A 24,560-nucleotide genomic window follows, 5' to 3' on the forward strand; every position below is an offset into this window, starting at 1 on the left:
CTAGTCATGTGGTCTTGTGATTTATAGCATGAACTTTAAGTTCTGAGTCATTCAAGGATCTTAAGCCTTTAATACTTGAAAATCAGACTTCTGAGGCTCACAAATTTTTCTTCAGGTTATTTTCCATGCCAGGGGCTTTAAAGTCTATTTTGAAACTCAGTACTTGAGCACTGATTTTTTTTTTCTTCTCTCAAATTCTTTAACAACCCGGTGAGGAAGAAATGGGGAGTAAGGAGGTCGAAAAGGGTGTATGTGTGTCAGAATCTATTTTTCATAGACGGCTACCACATGTTTCTCTTACAGTGTGCTTTGACATCCTCCCATTTATGGTTCTGATGGAGTCTGTATCCCTCCTTGCAACTGGGTTACCAGCGAAGTATGATAGAAGTTACTCTTAGGGCTTCTAAGAGTAGATTCTGAAATCCCATCCTCTTCTGCCTGTTCTTTAGGGATGATCATGCTTGGAATCCAGCTCCATATTGTGAGGGAGCCCAAGCCGTGTGGAGAGGTGTGTGTGGGTGTTCCACAAGAGCTCCAGCTGAGGTCCCAACCAAAAGGCAACATCAACCATCAGTTGGGAGGCTGAGAAAGCCATTAAGATGTCTTCAGTAGTCAGCTACCTTCTAATTACAACTGCTTGAGAGATCATAAGTCACAACCTGCTACTTGTGTCCAGTCAGCCTGCAGAATAAAAGATAATGATTGCTGTTTTAACTCACTAAATTTTGGAGTGATCCTTTATGCAGCAATAGGGATTCAGTAGGGTGTTGCTGTTATCTATACTCCTGCATAATAGGTGATCCCCCAACTCTTAAACTTAACCATTTTGTTATAGTTCATGGTTTTGTGGATCAGGGATTCAGGAAGGTCTTGGCTAGACAATTTATCTCTGATCTACGTAGTGGATCACTATTAGCTGCGGTGGCTGGGACCTTTGGTCATGAGCCTCGGAACCACCATTCCCTATCGCTCCTTTTCTTTCCCCGCCATCTTCCTCCCCATGATCTGTTCCTACAGGGCCTCTCCACATGGCTTATACTACCCACAGCATGGTGATGAAGGATAATTAAGCTTCTTACAGGGCAGCTGGATTCCAAGAGACCAAGGCAGAAGCTGCTAGTCATTGTAAGACTAGGAACTAGTTGGCATAATTTTTATGCCAATAAAATATATTGCTAAAAATCTATCCCTCAAAGCTTCCACAGGGCCTGCCTAGATTCGAGGAGAGGAGAAATAGATCAAACCTCTGAAGGGAAAAGCCTAAAAAAATGGTGACCTCAGCAGATAAAGCAAGAACCTAGCTTTATATCTCAAAGTGTTACTTTGTAAATCTTCGTATGCCCCATTTTATGGGTGAGGAAGCTGAAACTAGGGAAAGTAATTTGTCAAGATTACTCAATTTTGAAGGATCAGCATCTAGATTCAAATTTGAGTGGTCCATTAATCTTAACTATGACCTCTTTCAACATCTACTCCTTGCAAAAATAGTAACTATACAATGTATACTATATTTTCTTTTTTAAATTGAGATATAATTGACATATAACATTGTGTTGGTTTTGTGTGTACAACATAATGATTCGATATCTGTATATATTGGAAATGATCACAAGAAATCTCGTTCATATCCATCACCACCCATAGTTACAAATGGGTTTTTTTGTTTGTGAAAATGAGAACTTTTAAGGTCTACTCCTTCAACTTTGAAATGTACAGTATTACTATTGGCACCATGTTGTACATTATATTCTCAGGACTTATTTTATAACTGGAAGTTTGTACCTTTGGGCTCCCTTCACCCATTCACCTAACTCTCACCCCTCACCTCTGGTAACCACCAATCTGTTCTCTGTATCTCTGACTTAGGGGGTTGTTTGGTTGGCTGGCTGGTTTAGATTCCACAAATAAGTAGGATCATTTGGTATTCCTCTGTATGACTTATTTCACTTTGCATAATGACCTCAGGGTCTATCCATGTCATCCCAAACGGCAAGAGATCTTTGTTTTTTATGGCTGAATACTATTCCAATATGGGGGGAGTTTTACCATGTTTTCTCTATCCATTCATGTGTCCTTATACATTTAGGTTGCTTCTATGTCTTAGCCATTATAAACAATGCTGTTATGAATGTGGGGGTGCAGATATTTTTTCATTTTCTTCCCATTAACAACCCAGAAGTAGAATTTCTGGATCATATGTTACTTGCATTTTTCACATTTCGAGGAAACTCCATACTGCTTTCCTGAGTGGCTGTACCAATTTACATTCTCACCAACAATGGACGAGGATTCCTTTTGTTCCACATCCTCGCCAACATTTATTTCTTGTCTTTTTGATACTAGTCATTCTAATAGGTGTGAGGTGACACTTCATTGTAGTTTTGATTTGCATGTCCTTCATAATTAGTGACGTTGAGCACTTTTACAAGTACCTGTTGGCCATTTGTATATCATCTTTGGAAAATGCGTTGAGTTCCCTCCATTTTTTAAATCAGATTGTTTTTTTGCTATTTAGTTGTAGGAGTTCTTTATGTATTTTGGATATTAACCCCTTGTCAAATATGACTTGCAAATATTTTCTAATTTATGGGTTGCCTTTTCATTTTGTTGATGGTTTCCTTTGTTATACAGGAGGTTTTTAGTTTGATGTAGTTGTTTATTTTTGCTTTTGTTGACTTTGCTTTGGTGTCAAATCCAACAAATAATTTCCAGGACTGATACCAAGTAACTTTACCCCTATGTTTTCTTCCAGGGGTTTTAAGGTTTTAGGTCTTCTGTTTAAATCTGTAATCTATTAGGCATTTTTCTGTATGATGTAGGGGTCCAGTTTCATTCTAACATATGTTGCTGTCCAGTTTTCCCAGCACCATTTATTGAAGATACTGTTTTTTCCCCATTATATATTCTTGCCTCCTTTGTCATAAATTAATCCTATGTATTGGTTTACTTCTGGGCTCTCTATTCTGTTCCACTGATCTATGTGTCTGTTTTTGTGCCAGTACCATACTGTTTTGATTACTACTGTTTTGTATTCCAGTTTGACTTCAGGAAGTGTGATGCCTCCAGCTTTGTCCTTGAGATTGCTTTGTCTATTCTGGATCGTTTGTAGTTCCCTACAAAAGTTAGAATTGTCTGTTTTTATTTGTCTGAAAAAATGCCATTGGAACTTTTATAGGGATTGCATTGCATCTGTAGATTGCTTTGTATAGTATGAACATTTTAACAATGTTCTACTGTGTGGAATATCTATTTGTGTCTTCAATTTTTTCATCAGTGTCTTATAGTTTTCAGGGTACAGGTCTTTCACATACTTGGTTAAGTTTATACCTAGGTATTGTATGCTTTTTGATCTCATTATAAATGAGATTGCTTTCTTAATTTCTCTGATAGTTGATAAGTATCTAGAAATGCAACAGATTTCTGTATGCTGATTTTTGTACCCTGAAACTTCACTGAATTCATTTATTCTAACAGATTTTTCATGGAGTCCTTAGGATTTTTCATATGTAATATCATGTCACGGGCAAATGGTGACAGTTTTACATTTTTCTGATTTGGATGCCTTTTACTTCTTGCCGAACAATTTATACCATGTTTTCTCAATTCTAGAGTGCTATTTTCAATAAGGAGGCTATTATCTCTGCCCTTCCCCAAGTACAAGGGTGCACATGTGTGTACGCGCGCGCGCGCACACACACACACACACACACACACACACACACACACACACACTGCGGCTTTAGTTTTTTTTAAAGCTAGAGAAATATTCTAAATAGCTTGATCATAGGCCTAACTCTGAACCAATCCTTCGGGCCAGGAAGATGAAATATTGTCATTGTCAAACTCAGCTAGAATCACAAGGTTTGAAGGAATTGTTCCCACAAGGATGGAAAGACAAAAAAATAATAAAAATTCACTAGACATGCCATTGCTTCTTGTTTATAATGATCCCATTGCATTCTTAAAGGCTGATAGGATCTTCCCTGAAGACTGGAATTTAGGGGCTTGGGGGAAAGTATGAGAGGCAAGCTGTGGAGGAGATCTAATCTGAAGAATTGATTGGAGTTGTATCAGCTGATTTTTAACTCATTGTGGCTTTCCATATGGTGTTGAGACTAAGATCCTTTCGTATTTCCTAAGAATCTGATAACTTCATATAGAAATTAAATGGAAGCTAGCTGAAGGTGACTCTTTGTTTTCATGGGCTCTGCTGTGTAGCTGGACCCTTCATGTTCATGTTCTGTAGATGTTCAGTGAATGCGAATTGAGGACATGAAGGTACTTGGCTTTATGAGCTCTTGATTAAGCACAGTATAAGCTCTAATTAGAACACTTCTGATAGAAACTTAGTCTTCATGACTTCCAGTTGCATTCTTTTTTTTTTTTTTTTAATGAACTAAGCTTCTTTAATTTTCTTCTTAAAAATTTTATTCGGATGAGGTCAGAAATTGGGGAATTTCTCTTCCATTACTCACACTGCTTCCCAGCTGCTGGCCTCATGTTCCCTTGACAAGCTGTAGAGGAGACATCCGTGAGCCACAGCTCGGCTGTCATGAACATCGTACTTGACAGCGAAGCCCCACCCTCCCAGTGTCCCTGGTTGCTGCTGGTAGCCCAAGTTCTGGGTGCCTCTGAAATTTTGAAGGCCACTGGTGCCTGTTAGAACTATTGACTCTTCACTGCACAATTACCCTGCCTCCTGGCTTCACAATTATATTAATGAGTCTCTTGACTCAGTTTGAGCTTTTTTTTTTTTTAATTTTTTTTTTTTTACATTTATTTATTTTTGAGAGAGCACAAGTGGGGAGGGGCAGTGAGAGAAGGAGACACAGAATCCGAAGCAGGCTCCAGGCTCTGAGCTGTCAGCACAGAGCCTGACGCGGGGCTCGAACCCACGGAGTGTGAGATCATGACCTGAGCCAAAGTTGGACGCTTAACCAACTGAGCCACCCAGGTGCCCCTGAACTTCTTAATATCAAAGTCAGAAATAAAGCTAAATTGGTTAGTTGACTTTTGGGAGCCCTAGGGAAATCCTCTCTTGAAAGCTTCTGAGGACTTCCGGAAGATTATTTATTAATTGTACCTATAGGCTCATCATTTCTCTTGCCACACAGTCGAGCCCGAGATGCCTTTTGTCCCCTCAATTCAACAAGATGTGCTTTATGTAAACATGGAAATAAAATAGGGGAAGGAAATAAAGGAATTTCATGAATTTGGGCTCAGACACATTTCCATGAGAGCACTCAAATAGTCATGTCTACAGCTGGATGGTTGAATTCTAACGATTTTGGCATAGTGAAAATGAAAGCAGATTTTAACTTCAGAAACAAGTACCAAAAAACAGTGCCTGTGGTTGTCTTTTCCCCTCCAGAAGATAGCAAAGAAATGGACATTGATAGTTGAGGTTTACTCAGGGGGAAAAAGTTAATTACTATCAATAAAGGGTAAGAAAATACTTTGTCTCTATTAATCATGTATATCGCTAACCCCAAATCCTGGTATATCTTCCTACCACACCCTGCCCCACCTTTTCCTTAACCATAATTTTCAGCTCCTATCCTTCCACTTCTTCCAACCTCTTCCCATGGATAGTGCTGTTCTGTAGAGTTTACCATCCCCTCCTGGCTGTCCCTGCCTTCAGCCTTTTTCTGGCTTTACTTCTTTGCCCCCTTGACCGAATTAATTGCCTTCAGGGCAGCAATCTACATTCTCTTGCCTCTGTGTTCTTCTGCTGTCTCATCCCTGCTACTCTCCAACCTTAGATTCTGCATTCTTACCCCCCAGGTTTTATCAGACTCCAGTGGAAGGCAGGCTGTTGTTAGTGAATAAGAATGACTACTTTGACACCTGGCAGGTACATTCCTGCCCAGCTTTGCCACTTCCTGGCTGGTGATCAGGCTAAGTTATTTTTAACTAGTTACCTCCTCTAACGAGTGAGATTTAAAGTCGCTCCTTCCTCATAAGCTTCTGAGGATTAAAGTACCTGTTCAATTAAAGACTAGCACTTGGCCCGTTAAATATTCAGTAAATGTTAGGCATTGCTATTGCTAATCATTGCCATTGTTAGCATTCCACATCTGTGCCAGCAGACGCTGCTAACGCTGCTACAAATAAGTAGCTTCTAACTTAGTTTTAAGTGGAAGTCTTTACAATGGCCATTCAAAGCCCTGTACATTCTGGTCCTTCTGTTACCTTTCTGAACTCCTCTCTTCTGACTATCCCCTCAACCCCGTAACATACGCACTCACTCAAGTGAACATTGCATGAGGGCAGGGAATTTCATCTAGTTTTGTTAATTTCTGTATTTCCGAAACCTATAATTGTTCCTGGCGCATAGTAGGTGCCCTATAAATATTTGTTGAGTGAATGAGCCCTGATCACTGCCTTGGTCAAAGCTTTACCTGTTTCCCCAGGCATGGTTACTTTATTTTCTATATTTCTGGGATACTTAATACATTTTTCAATTATAACATTTATAACATTGTATTTTTATGGAAAACATACTTAAGGCTCTTAAATTTAGCCAGCTGGTAGAATTCAAAAGCACATTTTTATTTAATAGACTGAAACCTCACATTGCACAGATTTGATTGAAAGATTACAGAAATCATAGTGCTGAGTGTTTTTAAATTGCATTCCCATCATGTTCTATGAATTATTCCACAAAGTTAAGTCCAAAGCTTGAGAAAACCCAAGGAATCGCAAATCAGAAAATTCCAACACACAAGACATCTTAGGCAGTGGCGATGTTCTATCTTTTGACATTATGGAAACCTTGCTATTTTACCAGCAGATCAGAGGCTTGCAAAATTCTATATGAATATATCAGCATAGCTATAAATATGGCTGATAAGTAATCTCCAAGGACAAATAATCTCAAAAGTCCATCACGAATGAGCACACCTTTTAAGTTGGCTTTAAAGGGAGCTTCATGTAGGGGGAAAACCTTATGCACCAATTTTAAGTAAAAGGCTATTACTAAAATCAGGAGGCGTCATATCATAAAACTCTCATCAGATCTAAAGAAAGATCTAATAAAAATCTTTGATGCCTTGGGATTAAAAGTAGTGAGCAAGAACCAATCCCAAATACATTTCTATGCCACCAATGCAATTTCAGGACCAGCACCACTGGCTGGCCAATTGTATATTCCACTGCTGTTATTTTAGATGTGGAGCATATTTTTAAGCCATTGATTGATAACTTGTCCCTGCCATTCTCTACTGGAAAATTTTCTAGGACATACACATGGGAGAAATTACTTGTCCCAGGGCAGCAATGTGACTGCTAAGTGGAATCTTCTGTCTACATCCGGAGGTGATAACAATCTAAGGAAGCCCCCCATCTAAAGTGGTGTGACAGCTGTGAATGCCTTTGACAGCAGCGATTATCAGCTTCGGTGAACATGTTTTCACCTGGAAAAGGCATTTGTGATGAGTAAGGGCTTCTGGGATGGAATCAGGATTAATATCCATTCCTGGCTAATGATTTCAGATCTTCTCTGTATGGTCTTTTGATTTCTCAAATCCAAGATAATGCAAAATCCCTGTCCTAGATGAACTTCACATGTTAGAAAAGTAGACCAGGATTTTTGGCAGTGCTTGCTGGCTGAAGTCTCCAGAGAAATGCGATTGTGCTATAGGCTAGGAACCCTAAAAATTAAAATCTGTGGTGGTCCCCAGTTTGATCTTCCTTGAGTAGGCCTGTGTTTGAGACATCTGATGGTTTCCTTCTTTTGCTTGTTACTCTCATGGCTCTGTGTCCTCTGGGTCTGACTTTGTAATGCTGTTCTCCAAACATGCATTTTAAATATGTTTTATCATTCTGTTGGGATGTGGGTCATGACTCCACTAGAATGGGGGCTCACAGGAAGGGTCAGTTCATCTGGTGCCTAACAGGTGCACATTAATGAACATATTGGCCCCTCCAATATTGCTGGAAACTTTTTAGTGCAAATACTTGTTGATTCCAGTTAGTTTCCAGTACTACGTATGAACCTTGATTTAATATTTCCTCCTTCCTTGAATATCTTGGTTTAGTCAGAATATTAGTGACTTTGCAGAGAATTATGGTTCTCCATACTTGATTACTTCTTTATTTTCTTCAGTTATCATTAATGGGTCTGATCTGAAATCCAACTTCTTAAAACTACCTTTGAGAACACCTCAAATCCAGTAAACCCTTCTCTGCCCTTATGTGATTCAAACTTGGTGACATTTGTCTTGAGAGATTTCTTTTTGAAATTCGTTTCTCTTCTGGGCACAGTGAAACCACTCCCTCTTTGATTAGCCCCACCAAGCAAAATCCCCCTGTCTTTCTTCGCAGGCTTCTCTTTTATTCTTGGGCTTTTAAAGAGTTCTACGCCAAGCCTTCTCTTTCACTCTGGGCACCAACACCCACAGCTTCAGTTCTCACCTATGAGATATTTCCTCCAAATCCTATGTATATCCAAGTCAAACATACCAAATAAATTCAAGGACCCATATATTCCTTTATTCAACAAATATTAAATGAACACCCACTATGTGTGAAACCCAGTAACCACTCGTTCTCATCACTTGGGTGTCCTAGAGGTACTTCTCTCTATACAAACTTTTGACAGCCTTTCTTCCAGAAGGGCGATTCCATCTGTATTTCCTAGTTTGATAAATGATCCCATTATCCATTTGGTCAACCAAGCCATAAACTTGAAATTCATTTGAAATGTCTTTCTCCTTCACTGACTACCCTTAACCTCCATCAACGATGGTGCCCACACCCATTTAGTCAGAAAATCCTAACAATTACACCCTCTGAAGATCACATATCTGTGCTTGCTTCCACAGCCCCTTGGCCACTGATTTAGTTGAGGCCTTTATTGCTGACTCATGTTAGCCTTCTCCAATATTCTCTACACTACAACCAGCATCAGACCTTTGCGATCTGCAAACTGCACCATTAATTTCTCTCCCTACACCACTTCATGCTTCTAAAACACCTTCAGAATTAAGTTCAAGCTCCTTCAATGGGCCATGGCACCTTTCTGTACCCGGTCCTTGCCCTATCTTTTGGTGCTGTGTACTCTGCTCTTGGTCCATACTGAACAGTTTGCTGTTTCCCAGAGACTTCACTCCCTTTCCTAATTCTGTACTTAAGTATATCTGCCTGAGAAATCCTTTATCTTCTCACTATACTACCATTCTGTTTTAAATGCGATACAGCCTAATGGATAAGCATATGAACTTTGGGGCCAGGAACCCCTGAGACGCAATACTGGACAAGTGACGTTTCCTCTTTTTGCCTTAATTTTGTCATTAGGGTTTTTGGGAGAATCAAATCAGATATTGAATAACTGAATGAATCAGGTATTCATTTAGTGCCTACTACCTGCCAGGCTCCATTCTAGGAGATCCAGAGATAGCAGTGAACAAAAGAGTTGGAGCTCCTACCCTAATGGATCTCACATTCTATCTTGCACGTAGGAAGTGAACAAAAAAGGTTATAATTATTACTCATCCAAGGCTTAGGAGATAGTTCCTTGGGGGAACTTTTCAGACCTCCTTCCTAATTTCCATTCTAAATTAGGTGCTCATCTTTGATGGGTCTATGTCACCCTGTATGGTACCATTATTACAGCATTATGTTGTATCATAATTGCTGGTACTTTTATCTTGCTCACTACAACCTTATGAGTTCCTCAAGGACAAGCCTAGGACCTTCCCTGTTGTACCAGCTTCTCATACACAAGAATATGCCTTACCTATTATTTTATTTATTTTTTAATGTTTATTTTTCAACGTTTATTTATTTTTGGGACAGAGAGAGACAGAGCATGAACGGGGGAGGGGCAGAGAGAGAGGGAGACACAGAATCCGAAACAGGCTCCAGGCTCTGAGCCATCAGCCCAGAGCCCGACGCGGGGCTCGAACTCACGGACCGCGAGATCGTGACCTGGCTGAAGTCGGACGCTTAACCGACTGCGCCACCCAGGCGCCCCTCTTTTAATGTTTATTTTTAAGAGAGCAACAGATCACCAGCAGAGGAGGGGGGAGAGAGAGACAGACAGACAAACAACATGAAGCAGGCTCCCGGCTCTGAGCTGTCAGCACAGAGCCCCATGCGGAGCTTGAGCTCACAAACCAGAAGATCATGACCTGAGCCAAAGTTGGACACTTAACGGACTTAGCCACCCTGGCGCCGCCTTATATAGAACATTTACCACTAAAGAGCCTTTGTCATATGCCAGACACTGTGTTAGCTGCCTTAAATATATTCTGTAACTTCATCTTCACAGCAACCATATGAAAGCAGTATTATCACACCTACTTTCTAGGTGAAGAAAGTGAGGAGCCTAAATCTTAAAGATGCAAAGTAACTTGTTCCGGTCACATAGCCAGCAGGTAATGAAACCAAGCAAGGAACCCAGATCTGACTGGCTCCAGAGGCCCAGTTTTAATCCCGATGCTTGATGAAGGAGCTGTTTCTCCGTGGGGCAGTTGGAAATGAAAGACAATGGTCTGCATATATTTTATTTTAGAAACACCTGGGTACATAAGATAAAACCTTAATCCACACTCAGATATTCATAGATGCTTTTGCATAGTTATTTTTTTCTATAATTGATCTATGTGGTAGTCCTTACCCTGATGAGAGGTGGGAAAACAAATGGTTTTAAACTTGTCAATCCACAGAATTCTAACCTATTGGAGTTTAGACTATCTTTGAATAACTCCGTCTCTTGGGTGGTTGTTCAGTTTTTTAGATGTCCTTCCTTCCCCCTGGCCCTTCTGCCTAACCATACCAAGCCATTGATTTTAGTCGTGATTGTGCTGGGACTGTACCTTGCTTAGGGAGGGAAGTGTTGGGGAGACGTTCGTTGAGGTGGTTATTTCTCAGAGTCTCAAATGGGAAAGGAGGTCAAGGTAAGTCCCAGAGGCTGAGAACAAAGCCAGACCTCTGTAACATCTCCCTTGGGGGACCTGATTTTTTCTCCTTTCATCTCCTTATACTCAGTCAGGTTTGGAAGGGGTAGACTCTTTCCTCCCCCTCCCTGCCTTTTTGGCACTTCCCCTGTATCCTACAACCACCTTCCCAAAGTGGAATTTGCCCTCTCCTTTTCCCTAGGGCTGAATGGGAGAATGGCTGCCAGGCTACTTGATTTATGGGGAAAGGAATGAAAACACATCTGTTTAGTATTTTCAAATTATTACCCCGGTTACCCCAGTGTCTCCGAGGGTAATCACAAGTCTCTGGAGCTCTCTGGGTCCCTTTATAGTATCATGGCTCACAGCAGTCTTAGAAGAAGATTTACAAGGATTCTTAGATACCTCCTTCACCTGACTCACCACCCCTCCCTTTTAGCCCATCAACCCAAATTCTTGGCCATAGTCCTCTCCTTCATAAGCAGCATAGAAACAGTGGGACTATAATTTCCACAAAATAAGATGGGATAGTCAATGAGCTATACATTCAAATTCTGACAAATTTAGTCCCCATGATAACACCAATTATTGCTTAAATATGGGATCGTGGAGAAGAAAGCTGTACTAAAGAACCCAAAATGAGAGGATGTACTCTAAAAACATTAAATACTTGATTTGTAGACTGTGCTTTTCACCTTCAGACTATCCCCAAAGAAAGGGAAGCTTTGGTGAAAGGGAACAAATTAGTAAGGAAATTGACAACTGTGGGGCCAGTAACAGAAATAGTAAGAGGAACTGTGGTTATTTGTAGCAAGGACTGCACACACTCACAGGCCTCATTAGCTCAGTGTGCAGTGTGAGGCTTCCTGTATATCTCTTGTACTTAGATATGTTTATCTGTGTACCTTGCAAGTCTTAGGTCAGAAGTAGATCCTTACTGTACGAGGGGGAAAAAATCTCATGTGATGAGATTCATTGGAATTCACTGGAAAAGCAGAAAACCAAAACTTCTAAAATACGGCCCCAAAGAAGAATATAAAATAGAAAACAAAAAACAAAAAAACCCAAAAAACCCTGTTTGAGATTATCATTACCATCTGGGTTGCGAACTTTTTGCTTCTAATTCTAGAAGCTTGGTGCCAGAAATAACTTATTACCACGGAGATACACTGGAGAATTGTCAGGAATGACAAAGTTGTGGGGTTTTTTTTTTAAATGTCTGTACCACAAAATGATAAAGCTGATAAACCATACAATGATGTGAACGGATGAGCCATATAGCCTCGTACTTTCTGCTACATACATTTATGCTGTCTTTTATACCCCGGTTCTTCCCTTCACACCCACAAAAGGTCAGAGACCACTTTTGATGAGCAGAGATCCTTTAAAGTCTCTTCTCCTCTCTGAAGGAAAGCAATGGATGCATCTGGGGTCTGTTGAGAGTTTATAATCTAATCCATCGACTTTGCCTAGTACTAGCAATTTGGTTCACAGTGGTCATGTTGCGAATGTACATAAAGTACTTGATTCTTACTTACCTTGATCTATATTTATGAGCTCACATTAAATATAGATCAGTACTGTCCAATCACATTGATAAAAAGCACGTCATTTTGATGTTCCAGTTCACCACTTCCTAGCTCTGTGACCTTGAGCAAGTTACTTTAATCTCACTAGTTTACTCATTTTTTTTAATATATGAAATTTATTGTCAAATTGGTTTCCATACAATAGTTGACTCATTTTAAAATAGGGGTGATGATAATCGCACTTGTCTCATAGCCAATGTATTTGAAAATTGCGTGGCAATGATACAGAACAGCTAGAATGTGGGGAGCTTTCAAATACTTAAGTTGAGTGTTGACTTGTTTAACACAAACGAAAATAAAATAAATGAGTTAATTATCGGTATCTAGAGGCAGTTGAAGAATTGGAATTGGGGGCTCTTGGGTTACCCTGTGCTAAAAGGTTAGCTATTTTTTTAAGCCCTCTTTGAGAATTCTTTTGTGCAGATAATCTCTTAATTTTCAATCTTTAATCTTCACATTACTAAAGGAAAGGCTACATTGATTGGAAGGAAAAGCAGTTTTCTTTTAGGTTTTCAGCTTTGGGGCTTCTTTTGGGAAGGAGGTTGCTGCTGTTGAGAGAATGGGGGAGGAAGCCGATAAGGTGAACGTTTTCTAGAAGCAGGCCACCATATCTTTCTATGTATTTTTTGAAACCAGACCGGGCTTAATTTGAATGCTGTAAGATCTTGGTATTGAAGGAGTTAAAGGGTCTCCCACACCCCTCTGCCTGAATCGTTCTTTTGTGTACACAGCTGCAGTTGGAGCACGGGTCGGAAAGGAAATGGTTAGAGGAAGAGCTGGTTTTCAGACGAGGCGAGTCTGCGAGGGGGGCTGGGGGTGGCCTGGGGTTTTACGTGCCAGATGTAGGCCTGCCCCGGTGCCTGCCTGGAGCTGCTGGCATGGTCACGCCTCGGCCCAGTGCGAATTGAGGAGAGGTGATGAGTTAGCGGGTTGCTATGGTGACAGGCCCGGCCACGTGACCCGGTGCTGCTGCCGGCGCTTTGACGTCAGCAGCCGGGAGGGCGGGACGCAGGAGGGCGGGGCGGGAGCCGAGCGGGGAGAAGGGAGCCAGCGAGCAGGCGGCAGGCAAGGTCTGCGCGAGGAGCAGGCGAGCGGGAAGACGCGACGCAGCCACCTTCCTCACCAGCCAGCCCGCCGCGGTTTGTTCCCTACCTCGGGAGTGCGCCAATGCCTGGTCCGACCCAAACCCTGTCCCCAAATGGCGAGAACAACAACGACATCATCCAGGATAACGGGACCATCATTCCTTTCCGGAAGCACACAGTGCGCGGGGAGCGTTCCTACAGGTAATGGGGCTGGCACCGGGAGCGGCGCCGGGCGGGGGAGCTCGGCGGGGGCGCGCGGAAATCCGGCCCGTTATATAATGGAGCGGACACTGCGCCCGGACCGGGCTGCAGACATGCGTTCACGAGGGCGCTTGTGATCACTTGCTGTTTCCATGTGTCATGTTAGCCGTGCATTGAGGCTTCATGATTGCAGATGGAGAGCATTTTGTGAATAGGTTTGCTGCCTGCGAGGGGTCTCCTTCCATCGCCTTCCTTCCCCACTGGTAAAAACGCAAGCAATTTCTTCCCTTTCTCCAAAGAGAGACACGCTGTAGCACTTCCTTTTCTCCTTTCCTTTAGATTTTAAAGGAACCATTGGGTAGGCTGTGCCTAAAGGCAGAGAACGGGAGGATGGCGAGAAAAATGTTTGCGCTTGCCCTGGTGTGTGTGCAGGAAAGATGGAATCCTCTAGATTAAGCTGCAGTCTGTGATGTTAAACCGCCAGATTGATGGAGCTTTGTAAGAATTCTGCTCGCTGATTGGTGCAAGGATTGACAGCAGAGGTCACCGTGTCAGACATTCACCAAAATCTTCTCCATAGAACCCGTGGTTTATTAGAAAGAGACCGGACTGCAATGGACCTGAGGAAAACCGGGTGCCCTTATGCATTTTCTTAGGAGTTTATAGCCTCCGCATGGGTGGGGGAGCCCGCCCTTGTTTAAACAGTAGGAAGGTAATTCCTGCTATTTTGCTGAGGTCTGATGTGAGGCTGGGACTGATCTTGGTCATTGTATTGTGAGCTTTTTGATTAATGAGTCGGACTGTAAGGTTGGCATCATTTTTACATTAGCATATCTGGCAGTATGTTCTAGTAGATAAGCTCATTAAAATTGTTTGCATTGTTTGATAAGGATAACAATGTAATGGAGAATGCAGCTAGAGCCTAATGCAGCTCAAGGCCAGACTTGAGGGGAGACTGATAGCTTCCCTCATATTTCCTCTGAAGTTCTTTTGTACTAGGGTAGTTATTTTTAAATGTTACCTTGATAACCACTAACAATGCTTTTGCTTTCAGGCAGAGCACACATACCTCTAAAGCGCATCCTCTCAGCTAGTGAGCAACAGGAAATAACTCTTTTTTTTTAATGCCTTCATCTAAACGTTTGTTCAGATGGTATTATGGGTATTCGGTGGTGTGTATAAATATGACATAATTACAAAATAGGACCAAGAGTACCCCGACTTCCTCTGTGGCCAAAGAAACCCTATTTGCTGACTCAAAAAAAAAAAAATCATAAGCAACCTTTGCCCTGTCATCTCTGGCAGTTACATAAATACTTGGAGTTAATTTTGGCTGTGCCCATGAGGTCACCAAAATCTCATGCCTTATGGTTCCAGCTAATAGGTTGACATGGCATCCTTACAGATTCCAAGCACTTGTTATTCTCTTAATATAAACCAAAATTGGTCCACAGCTTCTGGGACTGTCTCCTTTGGAAGATCCTTGTGATTGGAACATTGGGTCCCTTCTCTCCCTTATTCATCCACCTTTCCCTGTGCACATTCCAAAGCCTAAAATAGAATTGAAAAACAAAAAACCCAAACCCTGAGTTGCTTTTAAACCTCACTTCTTTCAACTGTTCTTACGGATAATAAATTTGAAACCCTCGTTTCTTAAGTGACTTAATCTCTGCCGTATAAGTAGCAGTTGCTTGTAAGAGTTCGAATTTTACCACATACGCCAAAGGAAGTTGCCTAGTTGGGTTTTATTAGTCATATAAACAAACTTGAAATGGCAATGGAAAATTACTTGGTGGTGGAAAGGCTAAATGCTACCTTTTGGTGGCAAACTATTGCTATAAAATGAAATCTTATTTACCTTTTAAATTCAATCTAAGTTATTTCCATGTCCTAAATTATTTCCAGTTTGTTTTGAGTCCCTGTAATGGTACCTGAAATTCTATGAAAAACAAAACTGAATTTAAAGAAGATCTGACTGTACAAAATTCTGAAGTCAGTAAGAGCATTATTGCATTTGTATTTTATATAATAGGATTACTGGACACCATAGTGAGAGATGTCATAGGTTAAATGAAGAAGGAATCCTCCAAGGTGGCATTGGTATTAAATTATACAAAGGGTGTACGCTAAGACAGATCCACCTTATGTTTTCTTTGGTCTGCTTTCCTTTCAAAGTGGATGGCCCATGTAGTATAACTCTCACTTATTTTTTTGGAGGGGCATAGGGGAAGGAAAAATGTGAGACATTTTTCTATCCAGGAAGTGTTCCATAATTACTTTGGCATCTTGAGGCTGGAATAATATTGCCATGTAATTGCTGAGGAAACTTGGAAGGTACTGTGAAAGCCCAAGTAGAGAGATTTAACCAAATAAAGTCTACTTTGGTGGTGGGTTCATTATAGCCCTCATAAATTATATGTGCTTAAGAGTTCTTTTTGAGTCCCATGGAGTGTCTGGGTAAGACCGGAGCCCTGGGACGATCAGAGGGAATACTTTTCCTGATTCCGTTGCTGACTTCTTTACCAGCGGTTCCCTTACCTTTGGCTTCATTTTCTGTATTTGCTCGTTAGCTTCAACCATTTAAAACAAAGACTTTCTTAAACGATCTATGTAAATACAAGAAGAATGCCATTACTACTGCAAAGGGATCTTCCTGGAGCTCCAGGACAAGAGCTGGCATAGGTGAGAAGAGGAGAGGACACCTAGGGAACAACACTGTTCTTTCCAGCACTGTCAACTGGACAGATGGTCACTCTTCCCAGCAAGAGACATTATCGTCGTGACATTTGCACTGGATTATTTACAGATAAGGGTCAAATATGGTTCATGACCCAGATTATCTTAATCCAGGTATCTCTTTGTGTAACCAAGCCCATTTTTGTAGCCTGGACTGGAGAGGGTGGTACGCCATTATTGAAACCCATGTGCGCTTTGATAGGAAGAGCAAGTTACCTTTCGGAAATTATTCTCATTAGTGATTTCAGTTGAAAGGAACCGGTGCAAAAATGGCTCAGCAGGACTGTGTGGATGTTTCCACCATTCATGTTCACTACTGTGTGAGTGCCTTGGACCCAGCTTCCTCAGTGCATTTATGAGCACGAGAAATCCATATATTTTAAGAGCTGCTTAAAAAATAAATGTGGTGTGGGCCATCTGAGGTGACACTGTTTAATTCTCAGAGCGAATGAGTCGTGCTCTGGCTCTCCCTGGAGGAGCTACTCCCTATAGCTCTGTTTCATGCAGATGCTAGTAGGAAATGAGATTTATTAACTGGCCTTCTGCCCACTGCATCTTTGTTTGCATACTCCAGTCTTTTAAGAATGAACGTATGAGTCCAGGGGACTGTTTCCACATGAGTGTTTGAACATGCAACTACAGTAGCATATGTTTCGGAATACTTAAAAAAAAAAAAAAAGGCTTGGCCCCAGGAAGTGGACTGTAAAGGAAGGCAAAACTTAAAATGTAAGCCTAAGACCTTGGCCCTCCCACCCAGCATTGCCAGTTTTGCAAAATGAACTCTTAAGAAAAATAAAAAGAAATATCGTGTGTGTATAAAAGAGTTGTGAAGGCATGTTCCATTTCATAGAGGCTGTCATAACACGGCTTTCTCTGACCAGGATGTAGATTTCTGATCCTTACTCCCCACAACAGCAGCTGCAGACAGCAAAAAGTCTAGCTTCGCTTGTCTATTAGGTATGTCACAGTATCATCTGGGTTTACTTGTCATAGGAACTTTTCGGAAAGAGTGACTTTTGTCCTTAATATTTTTCTTCGTATTTGTAAAAATCAAAGGATTACTTGACGCTTGGTAGGTGCCTAATTTTCAACTTCTCTTCAGGGTTCTTTGTCCGAACTTCTGTTAAGGGGTTGGTCTTCTGGGCACCTGTGGTGAGATGCTCACCCGTATTCAGCAGTGGGTGTCACTGGTTGTATCTTCTTACAGGGCACAATCCTGGCAGAACAGTGGCTTGAAGTGGTCCTCTGAGTTGAGGACGTTGATTTCCATATGCAGTATCTTTTCTGTATTGATAGGACCTCTTGAAGCTTCCATGAATAATCCCTTAGATTAATGGAGCAGGAAATACTGGTACTAATCTAAATATTCCATTCGGTTTAGACAGTTCGACAAATTCCTGAGATGGGTCTGAGATAGATGCCCCTTAAGGACTTTGAGTTGGAGCAAAGTCAGATGTATAAGCAACTCCTTGTGTAACAGATTTACCTTGTTGTGAATACTTGGCTTGATCTAATAGTAAACGTGGTTTGCATTTCCTCAGTCCACAGTGATTCAAAGTAGAAAAAGATCCCCTCAAAGCCAGTGTGCTCTAGGAAACTAAACAACACTGAGGAAGACCGTAAGTCTTGGTGAAAGGAGTGTAGGCTTTAGAATCAGAATTTTCATTGGCCTGACAAGGTGTGCATATTGGGCAGTAGTGGAAGATAAGGCCGAGGCATTGAAAGGCAGGCAGGGTAGTCAGAACTTGAAAATTGAAGGCTAATGAAAACTCATTGATGGAAAAACAGCATAATGAAAATAGAAATGCATGCTGGCATTTATCTCTTGTTTTGAAATGGGAGTTGAAAGGAAATGGGGAGTCCTCCAGTGCCCCACCCTAGAGGGCCAGAATTGCTCGAGAATACTCAGTTTGCCCTGACTGAATTCTCAAGCCCCGCCCTAGAGACTAGGTGTATGTTCCTCACTTGAGTCCTCCTTCCGGGAGTAGAAGCAATCAAAGCAGCTTTGTCCCTTCACAGGACTGGCAGTTAGCTCAGACAGTGACTTCTGTATTTGTAGAAGCCCAGTTCATAGTTAGCTGTAGAACTTCAAGAGGTAGCTAGCATATAGCTTCAAGAGGGCGCTGTTCTAATCCTCCCAAACTCAGAAGCAGGGTGGATGATACTTCATTGTGAAGGATCCTTCTGAGTCATTTAAGGCCAGAAAATGTACAGATATTCTCAGATGAAGCTTCCTGGAGCACTCCAAATGGCTCCAGAGCCAGTTCCTTATACGGCTAGAAGGTGATCCCCTTGATGGCAGGTTCTAGAGTAGACTGAGCATTCAACCTGGATTGAGTAGATTGGCTTACTTTTGAATTTTTTACATTTCACTTAAAAAAAATTGATTTGTTCTTTTCTTGTGAAAAGTACGTTTCTTCACAATGAACTATGTTAGAATATATATAGTTAGAATAGTTTCATTCTTCCTGACTTTAGGCTGCCATTCAGTGTCGGTCTCTGGGATACTAAATTGGATGTGTCCTACTCCCCTGGCATCTTACGCACAATTCCAGCAGCCCTTTTTCCTATAACACTCCACACACATCCCACCAGTATGACAGGGACCTTGCTTCTTCGTTCATTTCAAAATTCTGATGGTTTATCTCAGTGTTTGGGGCCCTTAGAATTTGTATTTTCCTGAGAAAATTCTTTCAAAATGGAAATGTATAATTCACATAGGCAAAAACTGAAATTACCCACCTTTCAACCTGTAGTATGAATCAAAGAAATTTCTCCAAAATTTTTTTGTTAAATGCATCCCCTAAGGGTGATCATTCATTTTAATGAAAAATAGCGGGATAAAGATTAAACAGTTTTTGTAGGCCACCAAGAAATAATTTCTTAGTAGGTTACTTAAAAAAAGAAAAAATACTTGTACGTTTTCAGTGTCAGATCTCCCCTGGCTAATTAGAATTTTACTCACTTGAACCAGGACAGACTTTCTTCTTTAGGCATGATTTTTTTTGTTTGTTTGTTTCTAAAAGAGCAGAAGGTGATGATATATACATAGGATAGTCAAGTTGATATGGCTCCTTTTAGTGATGGTGTACTTTGTGTAGTTTGTCCAGTAAAGAAAATATGGCTAGAGCTCAGTCTTTGTTATTTCTAGACCTGACTTGCTAGAGGCAAGAGGCATCAGATTTTGGCCATGACTTGGAACAGAAAAGAAAAAGGGCAAGAGATTTGAGAGCGAAAAGTAGGAGTTAAAAATGTATAGTGTGCTCAGGGGCGCCTGGGTGGCTCAGTCAGTTAAGTGTCCAACTTCGGCTCAGGTCATGATCTCACGGTTTATGGGGTCGAGTCCCACTGACAGCTCAGAGCCTGGAGCCTGCTTTGTATTCTGTGTCTCCCTCTCTCTCTGCCCCACCCCTGCTCTTGCTGTGCGTCTCAATAAAATGAATAAAAACGTTAAAAAAAATTTTTTTTAATGTATAGTGTGCATTGGTAGTCTATAAGACTTGTCATCTATCATAGAGAATTGGTCCTGGAGTCGGTGGTCAGTGTTGGTTGTTGCATAAGCCTGAAATTTCTCTTCCACTGTTCTTCCTTAGATTTCTGTGATCCCATTTTTTCCCCCTCAGAAGTGGTGTTTTTGTTTTGCTTTGTTTTAAAGACATTAAATTTTTTCTTGAGTATAATCGTATCCTGGCAAAGCCCTGAGAGGTAACTTGTCAAAATTGCCAGAGGCATGAACATTTCGGGGACATTTTCCTATGCTAAATAGCAGTATCCCTTTATTTAAGAGCCCCCAACCCTGTGATTCCTTGCAGGGTTTGCATTTGGTGGGTCCACACATCGGGAGAAAGTGAAGCTTCCAAAGTGGGCTCCACCCCCTACCACATCTATTTCCTTTTGTCATTTTGAAATACCAAAACATGTTTTCAAGTTGTTGCTAATGTAGCTTTTTAAATTCCCACTTCTGGATTTTACATAGGAATTGAGATTTAAGCCCAAACTCCCACAGTCGCTCAAGAATCTATTCTTTAGGCAACCTTACTGACTTCTTCTCCACTCCTGGGCCCCCAGAATGCAGAGGGAAATATTGCACAGCCCCTCCTCCTAAAACCCCCAGGGTCAGGGACAGCAGGCTGTCAAATAGTACTTGGTAGGAGGCATCTGAGAAGGTGGGGGGACCCACACTTGACCCCGATTTTTGTGATCACTGTCCAGCAGAAGTGAAGTTATCAGTCCTGTAATTTTCACAAGCTTTCAGAAATGGAGCATTGTAAATAAAAACTGTGTGTGTGTGTGTGTGTGTGTGTGTGTGTGTGTGTGTGTGTGTGTGTGTCTCCCTTAGTATGACCTCTGTAAATAAGTTTTAATACAGCCGTGAGGCACAAGTCTGAGCAATGTTGAGGGACCTGCGTAGGAAAGTTCCTTTACCCTGACAGAAAGTCATGTGGGAAGAGTAAAAGGCTTATCTCTTTGATCTCCAGATTTTTATGATAGTTGCATTGACCATCGCTAGGTTAAATACAGTACAGTATACTGTTATACAGAAAGGAAAATAAGACTATTCCCACTTACTTGATGTGCACAGAGAAACAGAGAATAATAATGATGGCAACTGCACAGATAAGTACATGTGTACCATTTTGTTTTTAAATTGGAATTCCATAAATGTATTGCCTCATCAGTGGTGGTTCAGTTAGTACTTTAATAGCACGAATTTTAAAAATTAGTTTTCGTTTAGCATTATCTCACAGTTCGTGGGTTCGAGCCCCGCGTGGGGCTGTGTGCTGACAGCTCAGAGCCTGGAGCCTGCTTGAGATTCTGTGTCTTCCTCTCTCTCTGCCCCTCCCCAACTCGAGTGCGCTCTCTCCCTTCCTCCCTCTCTCTCTGTCTCTCTCTCTCTCTCTCTCTCTCAAAAATAAACATTAAAAAAATTTTTTAAATTAGTTTTCATTTAAATCATGAGGTTTACGGGCTGAAATATGTTGGGAAGCATCTCAAAATAACAGACTTACTGAAGTCACATGGATGATGGTAAAGAATTGCCTAATGCAGGTACTATTCTTACATTAAAAAAAGGTCACAGATCACAAATGAAATGTGCTCCTCCAGTATCTGCCCTGTGAGGCTGCGCACATAGCAGCCCATAGCCCAGATTTTGTTTCATTTTCTCCCGGCTGCTCTGGAGCCGCCGCCTGTGTTGATCTGTAATGCGTCCGGCCTGCTTAGTATGCTCCAGGAATATTGTACTAACTGCAAAATAATCCTCTGGGAGATTTCTTTCTCGATACCCCCTTGGAATTTTTGTTTTCTTCTCTTCGTTTGAGCACCTGCTGTGTGTGTGAGGTGCAACGTGGGCCCCTAAAGCTGGAGGTACCATGTCAGTGCCATTTTTTCAGCTGCAGACGTCTGGCCTCCCCAGCTCTTCGACCAGCTTCCTACCTTCTGGAAGTTATTGAGCAATATCTGGCCTTAATGTGACCCCTGCGATAGTGCCATGCCGGCAGGAAACCAGCCATCTGCATTCACGGTACCTCCCTGCTCCAGCCCCCTCACCCCCCAGTCTGGATGAAGGCTGAGCGAATCCCCATGGAGACTGACCAATTAGGAATAAACAAAAGGGGAGCTCTGAGTGCATTATCCCAGCTATAGGGACCTGCTCACCATCAATAACCATGAAATAGAAAGCTTGTGGAGTTTGTGGGCTGAATGTCTTGTTAGTAAAGGAGGATGGGGAAGAGGGGGTGCTCGGTGGGTACAGTGTGAGGGCTTCCCAGACGGGTGTGCCAGCCTCTCCCTCCTCACTCTTTGACCCCTGTCTTTCTGTGTCTGGGAGCAGAGTGAATCTGCCCCTCCAACGCCAGCTCTCCAGAGAGGAGGAGAAAGAGATGAGAGCCATCAGCCAGCGAGGCCGGGGGCTGATGGCAGAGAGAACAGGGACCTGTAAGTCTTTGCAAAATCCCCTAGTGGGGCTAGCAGTGCACGGTAAATTGAAAAGCAGGTTTGGTGTTTGAGAAGCCAGGTTTTCTCTCCCTGGGATTTCTGATCTGCACATAGCATTGTCATAACATTGACTTAAAGGTGTCAGCATGAATAATAGCAAACATATTTCTAGCCTGTGTGATGACTGTGTCACTGCTACCTCAACCCCAGTTCAGAACTTGGACTGGACTGAGCAGATGGTCTGCACCATCCGGCACCTCCGTTCTTGGTCCACCTTCAGAACAGTCGGGGTTCTCAAAGTCTCAGGTTGCTAGAGAGACAGACTCACTATGCCAGCTCTACCCTTTTCTAACCAGATGATCTAGTGTAAACTTTTTAGCCTCTTGAGCCTCGTTTTTCTCTTAGCCTCTTAAGCCTCTTAAGCAGGTGGAAATAATAATAGCATCAGCCTCACAGAGTTCTTAATGAGGATTTAAATGAACTATGGAATATAAAGTATACCAAGCAGTGACTGGTACAAAGTAAACATCTCTTAAAATGTCAGCTAGTAGGGGCACTTACTAGTAGGGGCACTTGGGTGGCTCAGTCTGTTGAGCACCCGACTCTTGACTTCAGCTCAGGTCATGATCCCAGAGTCATGGGATCGAGCCCCACATCAGGTTCCATGCTGAACATGGAGCCTCCTTAAGATTCTGTCTCTCTCACTCCCTCTGCCCCTTTCCCCTGATTGCATACATGCTCTGTCCCTCACTCGCAAATAAATGAATAGAATAGAATAGAACGGAACCGTCAGCCAGTATTATTGTTAGGAGTTCCAGTCTACTGTCACCCTTTTTCTATAATAATCTATTATCTTTGTGGCCTCAGTACCTGTTACAATACCTGGCGTGTAGCAGATGTTAGTTAAAAGTCTAAATTGAATCAGAGGAAAAAATTCAAACAAATCACATGGTAGCCCTTTCCCTCTTATCAGCTTTATTAAGAATTAACTTAGATGCACTAAACTGCATCCATTTAAAGTGTATGATTCAGTGAGGTTTGGCCGCGTATTTGCCCTTGAAGCCATCACTGCCAGAAGATGCCTGGTACCCTTTGTCCGTAGCCCAAGGCAACCACTGCTCTATATTGGTAATTGCTTACATGGTCACCAACCAGTAGGTTACATTTGATCTAAATGGAACCATGCAGATTGTACTCTATAGTGTCTGACTTCTTATCGTCAGCATAATTTTGAGATTCATCCAGATTGGTTTTATCAGCAGTTCGGCACTCTTGGTTGCTGAACAATCCATTGTATGGTTGCACCATATTTTATCATTCACCAGTTGATGAACATTTGGGTTACTTCCAATTCTTAGCAATTATGGATAGAACTTCTGTGAATTGTCATGTACAGTCTTTATGGGAATATATGTTCTCATCTCCCTAGGGTAAATTCCTAGGAGGGAAATGATTGAGTCCTATAGTCAACCTTAAGAAACCGCAAATGTCCAGAGCGGTTGTGCCATTGTTCCTGCCAGCAATGCATGAGAGTTCTAGGTGCTTCACCTCTTTGGCAACACTTGGTGTTATCAGTCTTGTAAATTTTGGCCATCCTTAACAGATGTGTAGAGGTATCTCATGGAGATTTTAATTTACATTTTCCTGGAGATGAATGATACTAGCTGTCTTTTTGTGTGCTTATTTGCCTTTTGCGTATCTTTAGTGAAGCATCGGCTTAAATCAGTTGCCTGTTTTTTAAAATGAGGTGTTTTATCTTCTTGTTGTTAAGGGGATTATAAAAATGTATTATAGATATTGTAATATAGTCTTGTCTTAGATTTTAATGGATACGGGTCTTGTGTTCTTCACCTGCATACAAACTCCTCAAGAAAAAAGAAGAGTTGATCTACCTGGTCTTTGTCTACACTGCCTTTTCTAGCAGTTAGGTCCAGCTCTCTGTAGGTATGTATTAACAGACTATTAAAATAGACTTTTAAAAAGTAAGGTAACAGGATCATTCTTCTACTTCGGGGGGTGGGCAGAACGACTACTACACCCACTTTAAAAGTTGCATATGAGTGAGTTAAATTTAAGAGCTAGGTTTTCCTTGGCATCTGGATAGCCAGGGG

At 41.7% G+C, this 24,560-nt stretch overlaps 1 protein-coding gene across 6 annotated transcripts in view; it reads left to right on the forward strand.

The window, feature by feature from the left end:
- Window positions 1-24,560, forward strand: part of MAPRE2 (microtubule associated protein RP/EB family member 2) — a 160,289-nt gene that overhangs the window by 47,515 nt on the left and 88,214 nt on the right. Inside the window, exon 1 of one of the 6 annotated variants that reach the window (XM_003995130.5) lies at window positions 13,509-13,776. The exons of the other annotated variants lie outside the window; for them this stretch is intronic. Within the exon in view, the coding sequence (XP_003995179.1) occupies window positions 13,658-13,776 (119 nt within the window). The 5' untranslated portion in view covers window positions 13,509-13,657. Of the gene's footprint in view, window positions 1-13,508; window positions 13,777-24,560 lie in introns of those variants that run through there. 6 annotated transcript variants of the gene reach the window in all.

The sequence above is a fragment of the Felis catus genome, chromosome D3, assembly GCF_018350175.1.
Source record: "Felis catus isolate Fca126 chromosome D3, F.catus_Fca126_mat1.0, whole genome shotgun sequence".
Lineage (NCBI taxonomy): Eukaryota > Metazoa > Chordata > Mammalia > Carnivora > Felidae > Felis > Felis catus.